General features: G+C 38.7%; 1 protein-coding gene across 1 annotated transcript in view; it reads left to right on the plus strand.

The window, feature by feature from the left end:
- The first annotated feature begins 220 nt into the window (after positions 1 to 220).
- The window catches only part of LOC135113513 (chaoptin-like), a 34,256-nt gene continuing 23,297 nt past the window's right edge, over positions 221 to 11,179 (plus strand). The window contains exons 1-5 of the mRNA XM_064028752.1: positions 221 to 267; positions 1,306 to 1,342; positions 4,013 to 4,122; positions 5,684 to 5,795; positions 8,426 to 8,585. Coding sequence (XP_063884822.1) covers positions 221 to 267; positions 1,306 to 1,342; positions 4,013 to 4,122; positions 5,684 to 5,795; positions 8,426 to 8,585 — 466 coding nt within the window. The remainder of the gene's footprint in view (positions 268 to 1,305; positions 1,343 to 4,012; positions 4,123 to 5,683; positions 5,796 to 8,425; positions 8,586 to 11,179) is intronic.

The raw sequence follows: 11,179 nt of genomic DNA on the forward strand, positions 1-11,179 counted from the left end.
TACCAATCTGTCTTTCTGTCTATCTTTCTATCTATCTATCTTTATTTCTACTCATCTATCTACCTATCCACTTACTTATCTATACGTCTGTCTATCTTCCTTTCTATCTATCTATCTATCTATCTATCTATCTATCTATGTATCTTTTTTTCCGTCTATCTCCCTACCCATCTATCTGTTTCTCCTCCTCTTTATTTCCCCTCATGCCTCACTCTCCATGATGGTGAGAGGATCAAATGTGTCCCCTCGTGCACCAGGTGTTTCAAGGTGAGGGACAAAGGGGATATCTCACCTGCTACACCTTCACCCTCCCTTCCTTCCCCTCTTTCTGTCCCCCTTACTTATTTCTTGTCTTCCTTTATCATCTGTCTCTGTGACTTACCTTTTGTCACACTTGTTTTCTTTTGTCTGTCTTCTTTTCTCTCTCTCTTCTTCCTTTATCGTTTGTTTCCAGCGCTTATCTTCTGCCACATCTTTCCTCTTTTCTTTTTTCCCTCTTCTATCCCTTAATTTTTCCCTTAATTTTCCTCACTCCCTCTCTTTCTCATCCCTCATTTTTTTTTCCTTTTCTTCTCTTCCCTCACGTCTCATCTTCTTCCTTTTGCTCGTTCCCCTTTCTCTCTCTCTTTCTCATCTCCTTTTCCATCTTCTCCCCTCTCCTCTTCCTTCTTCGAAGTACAAATGAAAACAAAAGATAAATGGAACTGAAGGAAAAAAATAGGAAACGCATGAGTGTGAAGAGAGAGAGAGAGAGAGAGAGAGAGAGAGAGAGAGAGAGAGAGAGAGAGAGAGAGAGAGATTAAAAGGACACACCTGCCTGCAAAGGTAAACAATGATTCATTTGTCTTTCTCTATCTGTTGTTTTCCTGTTATTTCTCTTCCTTTCTCCTCATTTCTTCCTTTTCTCTTTCTCTTCCTTTATTTTTTCTTATTTTTTTCCTTCACCTTTTCTGCCTTGTCTCCTCTGTTGCATGTATTATGTTTCTTAATTCTTCTCTTTCTTTATTTGTTTCTTGTTTTCTACTCTCCTTTCCTATCTTACTGTTTTTCTTCTGTGATCGTCCATCCTTTTTTTCCTTTCCTTTTCCTCTTTCCTTTTTTTTAATTACTCATTTTCTTCCTATGCGTTCAGTATTCTTATTTTTACTCTCAGTTATTTTTATCTCTGTTTAATTGGTCGTCTTTTCTCACTATCATTAGTATTTGGTATCTCTCTCCCTTCATTTTCTGCTTTGATGAATTTCTTATCGACTTTTTTTCCTGCTTTTTCTCTCATTTTCTTTTGACCATTATTTTTATTCTTAGGTACGAGTTAATTGGGTCATCAAAGAGAGGTGCATATGTGGGTTGCTTGCTCATTATGCTCTCTTTAGTCATTTGTTATTTGTATGCTGTATGTAGTGAGTTGTAATTGGTGGTGGTGGTAGTGGTGGTGGTAGTAGTAGTAGTAGTAGTAGTAGTAGTAGTAGTAGTAGTAGTAGTAGTAGTAGTAGTTCTGATTTGACTTATTGAAAGTGGCAATCATTATTCGTAGGGTCAATATTTTCTGTGTTCCATTCAGCCTAACTTTAGTAGAGTATGATACAGATTCTACATAGACTCTAGTAAAATGCGCCAAACTTTCACCGCAGGCTTACTGAAATACTGCAAACTTTCACCGTAGACTTAGTGAAATGAGAGAAACTTTCACCGCAGACTTAGTAAAATGCTGCATATTTTCACCACAGACTTAGTGAAACGCTGCAAACTTTCACCGCAGACTTATTGAAACACAGCAATTTTTCACCGCAGACTTATTGAAACACAGCAGACTTTCACCGCAGACTGAAACCACTAACAAAATTCAGATACCTTTCCAAAAAAATAAATAAATAAATTCTCTTCTAGTTAAACATGAACCAGATCCTTATACACATTCGAATCCGCTTCAAACTCTAGCATCTAATCTTTCATTCTTGTTTGTCTCTTTCCTTCCCTTCTAATCTCTCTGCTTTACTCCTCAATTCCCTTTTGAGTTGCATTCCTGTGTCCTCATTGTTCTCCTTAATTAATTTCCCTTTTTAAACTTTCTCGTATTTTTCACCTTGTCGGTTTTTCTTCTTCTCAATTTTTCATCTTGATCTCACTGATTATCTTCCTCTATTATTATGGCGTCTCTCTCTCTCTCTCTCTCTCTCTCTCTCTCTCTCTCTCTCTCTCTCTCTCTCTCTCTCTCTCTCTCTCTCTCTCTCTCTCTCTTGTTTGTTTCTTCACTTCCTTCCGTGCATTAAGGTTTCTTATTTCTACTTTTATGTGAGTGTGTTCGATTTGCAAGTCAGATTGTTTTTTTTTTCTTTTCTCTCTCTCTCTCTCTCTGCAACATTAAAGATACTGCTCAAAAGTACTCCCATTTTCTTTCCTCCTCCGTTTTCCTTCCTGTTTTTCTAATTCGCCATTTCTCTTTTCCGTTATTCCTCTCTTCACCGTTTTCTTTCCTTGTGTTTTTTCTGTCTTCCTTCTCAACTTATCTTCCTCCTTTCCAGCTCCTTTAATTTTTGTTCTCCATGTACATCACTTTCCTCCTTTATTCTTCTTTTCTTCCTCCTTTTATTCCATTTTTATTTATCCCCTTGTTTCTTCTGCATCACCTTTCCTGTCAGCTTTCCCTCTTCCTCCTCCTCGTTCTCCTCCTCCTTCTCCTTTCCCTCTCCCACTTCTCCTCCTCCTTCAACCTATCTTCTCCTTCATGCACTTCCCTCCTCCTCCTTTTGAATCACCTTCCCTGACCCGTCCTTTACTTCCTCCTCCTCCTCCTCCTCCTCCTCCTCCTCCTCCTCCTCCTCCTCCTCCTCCTCCTCCTCCTCCTCCTCCAAGTGGGATAATCCTCAGAAATCCGTCTCTAATTGCGGTGAAATCAGCGGCGCCTCTTGCTCGTGTGATTGGTGATTGGAGAGCGGGTCTTCCTTAATGCCGAACGCGTGTTACCGAATTAATGCTCTCCTCTCTCTCTCTCTCTCTCTCTCTCTCTCTCTCTCTCTCTCTCTCTCTCTCTCTCTCTCTCTCTCTCTCTCTCTCTCGGTCTCACTTTCCAGTGTGCATCTCAAAATTTAATGCAATTAGACACCACGAGGCAGGAAATTGAGGGAAAGAAATGGTTAAGGTGGAAAAATTGCATCTGAGTTACATTGAAATCTGACGCATAAAAAAAAAAATTCTTATCCCTCATATAATCTTGTACTGGTCAACTTCACACAGTAACGCACACTGAAATGAGTAAATAGATATGTTTGGTGGGGAGGAGCCTTAATATTTACTAACATAGACTTCTTATGAGAGTCGTATGACAGAAAGAAAAAAAAAACTTATCCCTTATGTGACCTTGTACTGGTCAACTCTACACAGTAACGTACACTGAAATAAATAGATAAATACATGTTTGGTGGGGAGAAGCCTTAACTTTTATTATCCCAGACTTCTTTGGATTTGTGTACACTTTATCACAGACTCATAAGACCAAAAAAAAAAAATCCTTATCCATTATTTAAGTAACAGCAATTCTACACATAAATACATAAATAAATATATGTTTGGTGGAGATGAGCCTTAACTTTTACTACCATAGACTTTTTAGACTGTAGTTTATCACAGACTTGTAGGAGGAAGAAGGACTGTTCGTATTATATAGACTAGAGAAATGAGGAAATTTTTAAGGTTAGGTTAGATTTCGTTAGACTTTGTTAGGTTTGATTTGGTTAGCTTAGGTTAGGTTAGATAAGGTTAGGTTAAATTATGTTAGATTTGGTTAGGTTAGGTTAGATTAGGTTAGGTTACATTAGGTTAGGTTAGGTTAGGTTAGGTTAGGTTACATTAGGTTAGGTTAGGTTAGGTTAGGTTAGGTTACATTAGGTTAGGTTAGGCTAGGCCTTCCATCAGCCTGTATTTTCTCACTGCCACAATCCACTGTTGGTTTTATTTATTTCTTTGTGTTCCTCTAAGTCCCTCTGCCTAACACGTGTACATTCTTCCTCAACAGATGTGGGAGATTAAGCTCGGTTCGATGGTTCTCCTGATTACCTTTCTGCTAATGACCTGGGCGTACCTGTCAGGTGCGACCCAGGTGGTGCAGAACACTCACCTGACCAAGTAAGTAATCAATTGTGTGTCATTTTCTTATATATATATATATATATATATATATATATATATATATATATATATATATATATATATATATATATATATATATATATATATATATATATATATATAAAATTTTTTACATTTTTGATTCTTCGTCATTTTGTGTTGAGTGACTTTCTTTTTTTTATAACTAATAAGAGTTGTTAATATTAATTCTATGCATTTATGGTTTTATTTGGACAAAATATTTTAGTTCTAATTATGATTTTACTCCGACATTCATTGTTAAGTATTATTACTTTCTAGGAAAAAATGCCATATTTATTCTCTGTAAACACATTTTGTCAGTAAACTACTACTACTACTATTGTGTGTGTGTGTGTGTGTGTGTGTGTGTGTGTGTGTGTGTGTGTGTGTGTGTGTGTGTGTGTGTGTGTGTGTGCAGGAATCAGAACCAAAATACACGAAAACACATACAAACAGACAGAACCAACCAACAGATATTCACAATCAAAGGAAGCCTTCATTTTAAAGGGAAAGAAAAAAGATACGAAAGAAAAAAAATTGATATAAAAAGGAAAGGAAAAGAATACGAAAGGATAAAAGAAAATGAGGGTGAATATCAGAAGAACGTAAAGATATGAAGAAGAATGAAGACAAGTGTGAATGGAAGAGAAGGAGGAAGAGGTTACGAAGTAAGATGATGAAGTAAGGTGAAGAGGAAGACGTTGGAAGGAGAAAGGAGGAGGAGGAAGAAGAAGAAGAGGAGGAGGAGGAGCAGTGAAAATCAAGAATGTGGGAGGAAAGGAAGGGAAACGAGAGTATGGAAAACGAGATCATAGAGAGAGAGAGAGAGAGAGAGAGAGAGAGAGAGAGAGAGAGAGAGAGAGAGAGAGAGAGAGAGAGAGAGAGAGAATGGTATAGGTATGCAAAAAAGGACCATTATCTTAACTCTTCTCCTTTCACTCCCCCTTTCCCTTTTCCTTTCCGTCCTTTTGCTTTCACCCTTTCTTCCTTTACACTTGTTCCTCTTCCATTCTTTCCCTTCGTCCTTTCCTTTATCACCCATTCCTCTTTGTCCTTTCTGATTTAAAATTCCTTTCTGTCTTGCTATCCTTTCAAATTTCCCTTTTCCTTTATTCCTTCATTTTTTCTTCATATCTTTTGCTTTTTATATATTTTTTCCTATTCATCTATTCATCTTTTTTCCTTCATATTTGTTCCTTTTGTCCGATTTACCATTCCTCTTTATCTTACTATCCTTTCATGTTTCCCTTTTCCTTTATTCCGTCGTGTTTTTCTTCATATTTTAACTTTTTTCCTTACATTTTCCTTCCTCATTCACCTATTCATTTCTTTCTTCCTTCATATTAGTTCATTTTGTCCTTCGTCTCTCTCTCTGCCTCTATTTCCTTCTCTACTTATCTGCCTATGCACATCTCCCTTTCTCTCTCTTTCGTTTTCCCCCACCATCTCTGCTTCCATGCCCTCCCTCAGTCTCTCTCCCTTCTATTCTCCAATCCATCTCTTTCTCGTCGCTCACCTGTCACACCTTCCCTTCCAGGTACCCTATTAACGGACGTCTCACCCACTACCGCCCTCACGTGAACGATCCACGACGGCCCAACCGCTATGACCTTCCTGGCGATTATCCCAGGTGTAACTTCAACGCTCAGGTAAGAATGGCCTGCTACCTGAGCCGTAACCCCGAGCCGCCCTACCTGTCCTACACCTGACTGGTTTTGTTAGGTAGTGTGTTTTGTTGTTTTTTTGTGGTTGTTGTGGTGGTGGTGGTGGTGGTGGTGATGGTGGTGGTGGTGTATTTTTCTTTTCTTTCTTTTTTCTCTTTTCAGGTTTCGTCTTCCTTTTCTCTGTCCTCTTCATTTTTCTTGTTCTTCTTCTTGTTGTTGTTGATGTTTTTGTTCTTGTTCCTTTTTCAGTGTATGTTTCATTTTCGTTCTCTTCTTCTCTTTCGTCTTCGCATTATTCTTTCTCTCCCTGCTTCCTCTTCTTTCTTATATTCTTAGTGTTTGTTGCCTTACCTGTTCTCTTCTGTCTGTTTCTCTGAATGTTTGTCTGTCTGTCTGTCTGTCTGTCTTTGTCTCTCTAGATTGTGGTTATTTTTGTCTGTCTGTCTGTCTGTCTGTCTGTCTCTCTCTCTCTCTCTCTCTCTCTCTCTCTCTCTCTCTCTCTCTCTCTCTCTCTCTCTCTCTCTCTCTCTCTCTCTCTCTCTCTCTCTCTCTCTCTCTCTCTCTCGTCAATAGTCATTCCTATGTACACTTAATGTAGATGACTAAGGTGGATTGTTAATCTTTTAATGGCATTCTAAAATATATGTTATGTTCTGAATATAATAACCAAACAAGCTTTATATTCTCTCTCTCTCTCTCTCTCTCTCTCTCTCTCTCTCTCTCTCTCTCTCTCTCTCTCTCTCTCTCTCTCTCTCTCTCTCTCTCTCTCTCTCTCTCTCTCTCCTCGCAATAAGCTTCTACCTGCGGATGAAAGCTAGAAAAGTACGGTTACTTTCTCTCTTTTGCGTGTTTAATCCCCTTGCTGGACTTAATCACACGGGAATTTAATAACTAAGCAAGGAAGAAAATGTTATTGTGTCACCTGGTTTGTTTTGTTTTGTAATGAGTCTTTTAGTTCATCTTTTTATTCATATTCTTATTTTTTTTATTTTCTTTTTCTATGAGAACAGTAACAAACAAACAGAGTAAAAAAAAAAAGAAGAATTGAACTTATAATCAGCTTCTTTTGTAATGTGGAGAATTTCTACATGATACTGATATTTCTCCTCATCAGAATTTTTCATATACTTCAATATTTTCTTTAGACAGTAATAAGACAGTAATAAGATAAGAAAAATTGTCGTTTCACACTTGTTTTTTCTTTTTTTACCTTTTATTAATCTATTTATGTATTTATTTTTTATTTTATTTATTTATTTTTTATTTTATTTTTTTTTTTTTTGTATCGTCCATCTTTTTTTCACGTACTTAAGGTCTTCGTTTGGCCTAAAAGTTTATTGGCATTTTATTACCGTCTCGCCCTATAAAGATAAAATGACCTCCTCCTTCTCCTTCTTCTCTTGTGATGATTAATTCGCTTTCATGTGAAGTTTCAGTGTTTATTTTTCACAAGTCTTCGTGATCGTTCCAATCATTTATCTTCAGTCACTTCGGAAAGTTTATCTAATTTACTTTGGATCTTGCTTTGCAGTCTTGAGTATTTGCTCCACTTCAGGAAGGAAAACTTGCGGACTTTTTATTCTTTCCTTGTGTGTTGATCATCTTACTTCACCGTCAGAAGTTTGGCTACTCTTATAAACATGTAGAGTCATTCAGTCATTCATTCATTCATTCAGTTAGTCAGTCAAGTTTGATCCTTATTCTCATTACCTTTCTGCTTATCATCTGTCTCAAAGAAGCCATTTTTTCCTCTTTTTATTGTTTTTTTTCTGGTTATTTATTATGTTTTCAGATATCTATATTCATCCCTTGTCAGTTATCTCAAGTTATTTTCCTCTTTTCTATTTTTTTCGGATTGTCTATTCTATTTTCTTTTCAGGTACTTATATTCACCCCTCGCAATGACTCACTCTGCCACAATGCCCTACAGCCTCATTCAGTTATTCATTACCCATTAGACTCAGCATCCCTACTCCCCACACACACAGCTACTATCTCAAATATCAACCATTTTTCCCTTGTATTATCTATGTCCCCTAAAAAGATTATTCATTCACCCATAATCCTTCATCCATTTACTCATAACTCAACAGATCCCTCCCTTTCATACCATCCTTTATAGTGTTCATATCCATCCTCTTCTAGCTAACTATTCACCCTTAAATTATTGCTAAGTTACCCCTTCCCTATATTAACAAGCACCTTTCTCTTTGCAATACCCATCCTCATCTCTTTATTCATCCATCCATCAAATTCACTCATACGCTGTAAGTCCTGAGATTTACCCATACTAGTCTTTTCAATCACCTTCCTAACTTCTTCCACTCACTCATTTTACCCATTACTGTCCTTCCCTCATCCACAAACCATCCAGAGTTCATCCACTTCCCTAAAACATCCAAGCAAGGCTTTCCAAACACCCACCCTTACATTTGCATACCCTCATCCCATTACAACCCATTATTCACCCATAAACGCTCTTGAAGTCACTCATTCACCCATAAACCTTCCTTCACAATCCTTCACTCACCCATAAACCATCCAAAAGTCATCCATTTCTCCGGAACCCTCCACGCCAGCCGTCTCAGCCACCTCCCCTCTCTCGCCTCCTTCAGTGCACTTGTTCGAACACTGGCCCGGACCTCGGCTTGGTGTTCTGCGACAACGTGGAACTCGGACGTGTGCCAGAGGAGCTAAATAACACGAAGATTCACACTCTGACCCTTCGCTCCAACAACCTGCGAAGCCTCGACGAGTATGCCTTCTACAGCACAGGTAAGTGGAAGGTGTGCGAGGGTTGGTTAAGAGTTATATGTTAGAGTTGCATTACGTGTTATTTGAAGGTGTATATCAGGGGTATACGCGTTGCATAGAGTATTTAGCTGTTAGAATTGGTGTATAAAGAGGCTTGGCTAATGATGATGATGATGATGATGGTGATAATAATAATAATAATAATAATAATAATAATAATAATAATAATAATAATAATAATAATACTGAAACTACTACTACTACTACTACTACTACTACTACTACTTTTACTACTACTACTACTACTACTACTACTACTACTACTACTACTACTACTACTTCTAGTGAATTATGTGTATGAGAACATTATTGAATAGAGGAGGAGGAAGAGGAGGAGGAGAAGGGGGAGGGGAAGGAGGAGAGGGAGGAGGAGGAGGAGGAAAAGGCTGTGAGTGGAGTTTATTTGAGTAGAGAAAGAAAAGATCAAGGACTGTATGAGCAAGCGAGAGAGAGAGAGAGAGAGAGAGAGAGAGAGAGAGAGAGAGAGAGAGAGAGAGAGAGAGAGAGAGAGGGACAGAGAGAGAGAGAGAGAGAATGGATTAATCTCTTTCATCTTCATCCATTTTTAGACCATCACGATTCACCTGTGTTGCTTTGAAGTACTTACAGGTGATACTAATTAGTGGCAGAGGCAGGTAAAGAACCCTCTCTCTCTCTCTCTCTCTCTCTCTCTCTCTCTCTCTCTCTCTCTCTCTCTCTCTCTCTCTCTCTCTCTCTCTCTCTCTCTCTCTCTCTCCTTCCTCATCTACGCTTCTTTTGTCCCTATTTCACCCTTATCCACACTAACAGAGTCACTACAACCTGTCCTTCCTTTGTGTTCCCTTGTGTAGCCTTACCTTTACTTCATCCCAGCCAGGTGAGTTTGTTTCACCTAGCTGGACGCCCAAAAGGTGTGTGTTAATGGGCCTTCTTGTTAAACTTTGCTTGTGTTCCCCCTCACTCCACCTCGCCTCAGGTTAAGCGGCGAAGGAAGGCAAAGTTTTACGTCCCTGAGGAAAGATTACGAAGGAATTTAGTCAAGTTGATGTTTGTTATAGCGAGAAGGAGTTTAAGTATGTAGGGGAGAGGGTGTGTGTGTTGGGGGGAGGGGGTTGAAGAATGCGTGGATGTGTGTTCGTGTTGTCTCCTCGTTGCCCTAGTCTTCCTCTTCCTCTTTCTCTTTCTCTTTTTCTCTCTTCCTCCTCCTCCTCCTATTTTTCCTTCGTTTGTGTTTGTTTCCGCGTTTGTTCTTATTTGTCGCTGTTTTTTTGTGATCTATAACGATGCTAGTGGTTGAAATAGGGGATTCTCGAGTCTCTCTCTCTCTCTCTCTCTCTCTCTCTCTCTCTCTCTCTCTCTCTCTCTCTCTCTCTCTCTCTCTCTCTCTCTCTCTCTCTCTCTCTCTCTCTCTCTCTCTCTCTCTCTCTCTCTCTCTTAGCTTTGGTAGAGACAACTGCACTCATTTTCCTGAGAGAGAGAGAGAGAGAGAGAGAGAGAGAGAGAGAGAGAGAGAGAGAGAGAGAGAGAGAGAGAGAGAGAGAACCATTACGGAAAGTGAGCAACCACCCTCCATTGAAAGAAAAATATAGCGGCCAGTTTATGCAGATATTTTTTTTTTCATTTATTTATTTTATTTCACTTTTGCCGCCTGATCCTCCATTCAAAAATACATACACATATATATATACACACACATCGCGCGGGAAAGAGATAAAGAAAAAAAAGTAAGTAAAAAAACAAAACAAAAGGAGGCCAAAAAAAAGTTAAGCCTTTATATAAAGTGCCAACTCCGCTAATGGAACCAACACAGTCAGGGGGGGTGGGGGGAAAAAAAGAAAACACCTTTCAAAAAAACACCATATTTTTGTCACCGTAAAGTAAATAATAAAGTTAAAATACCCGGCAGGTTAAATGAAGCAAGGTACAAAAGCTTAGGAAAATAAAAGGCAAATAAAAAAAAATATATAAAAGAAAACCTAAACAAAAAAACTCTAGAACAATGCTGCGAAGGAATAGACGCCATAAAAAAATAAGGAAAGAAAGAAAACGCGAAATCCAAGCTAAAGAAAATGGAAGGAGGGTTTATTGCAAGGGAAAACTGACCTAAAAGATTCCCAGGAGTATAAGTGCAAGCGTTTGGAAAATATTTAAAGGCGGAGAGAAAGATTTCACCGCGATAATTTGATTTATTACTTCTGTCTATCTTCCTTACCTCACGGGACCCATAACTGTACCGTGTGTGTGTGTGTGTGTGTGTGTGTGTGTGTGTGTGTGTGTGTGTGTGTGTGTGTGTGTGTGTGTGTGTGTGTACGAAAGGATTAGAGAAAGATCGTAAAGAGAGCAACATAAAACTGTAAACTTTTGTCTTTAATATCATAATACACTCTCTCTCTCTCTCTCTCTCTCTCTCTCTCTCTCTCTCTCTCTCTCTCTCTCTCTCTCTCTCTCTCTCTCTCTCTCTCTCTCTCTCTCTCTCTGCTGTTCACGGGGCTAATTAAAACGCAGGTAACACCTTTTACCTCTCCCAAACTCTCCCCTCTACCCCCTTTCTCTCCCTCTCTCTCTCCCTCTCCCTC

Source organism: Scylla paramamosain, chromosome 26 (genome assembly GCF_035594125.1).
Source record: "Scylla paramamosain isolate STU-SP2022 chromosome 26, ASM3559412v1, whole genome shotgun sequence".
NCBI classification, from domain to species: Eukaryota; Metazoa; Arthropoda; class Malacostraca; order Decapoda; family Portunidae; genus Scylla; species Scylla paramamosain.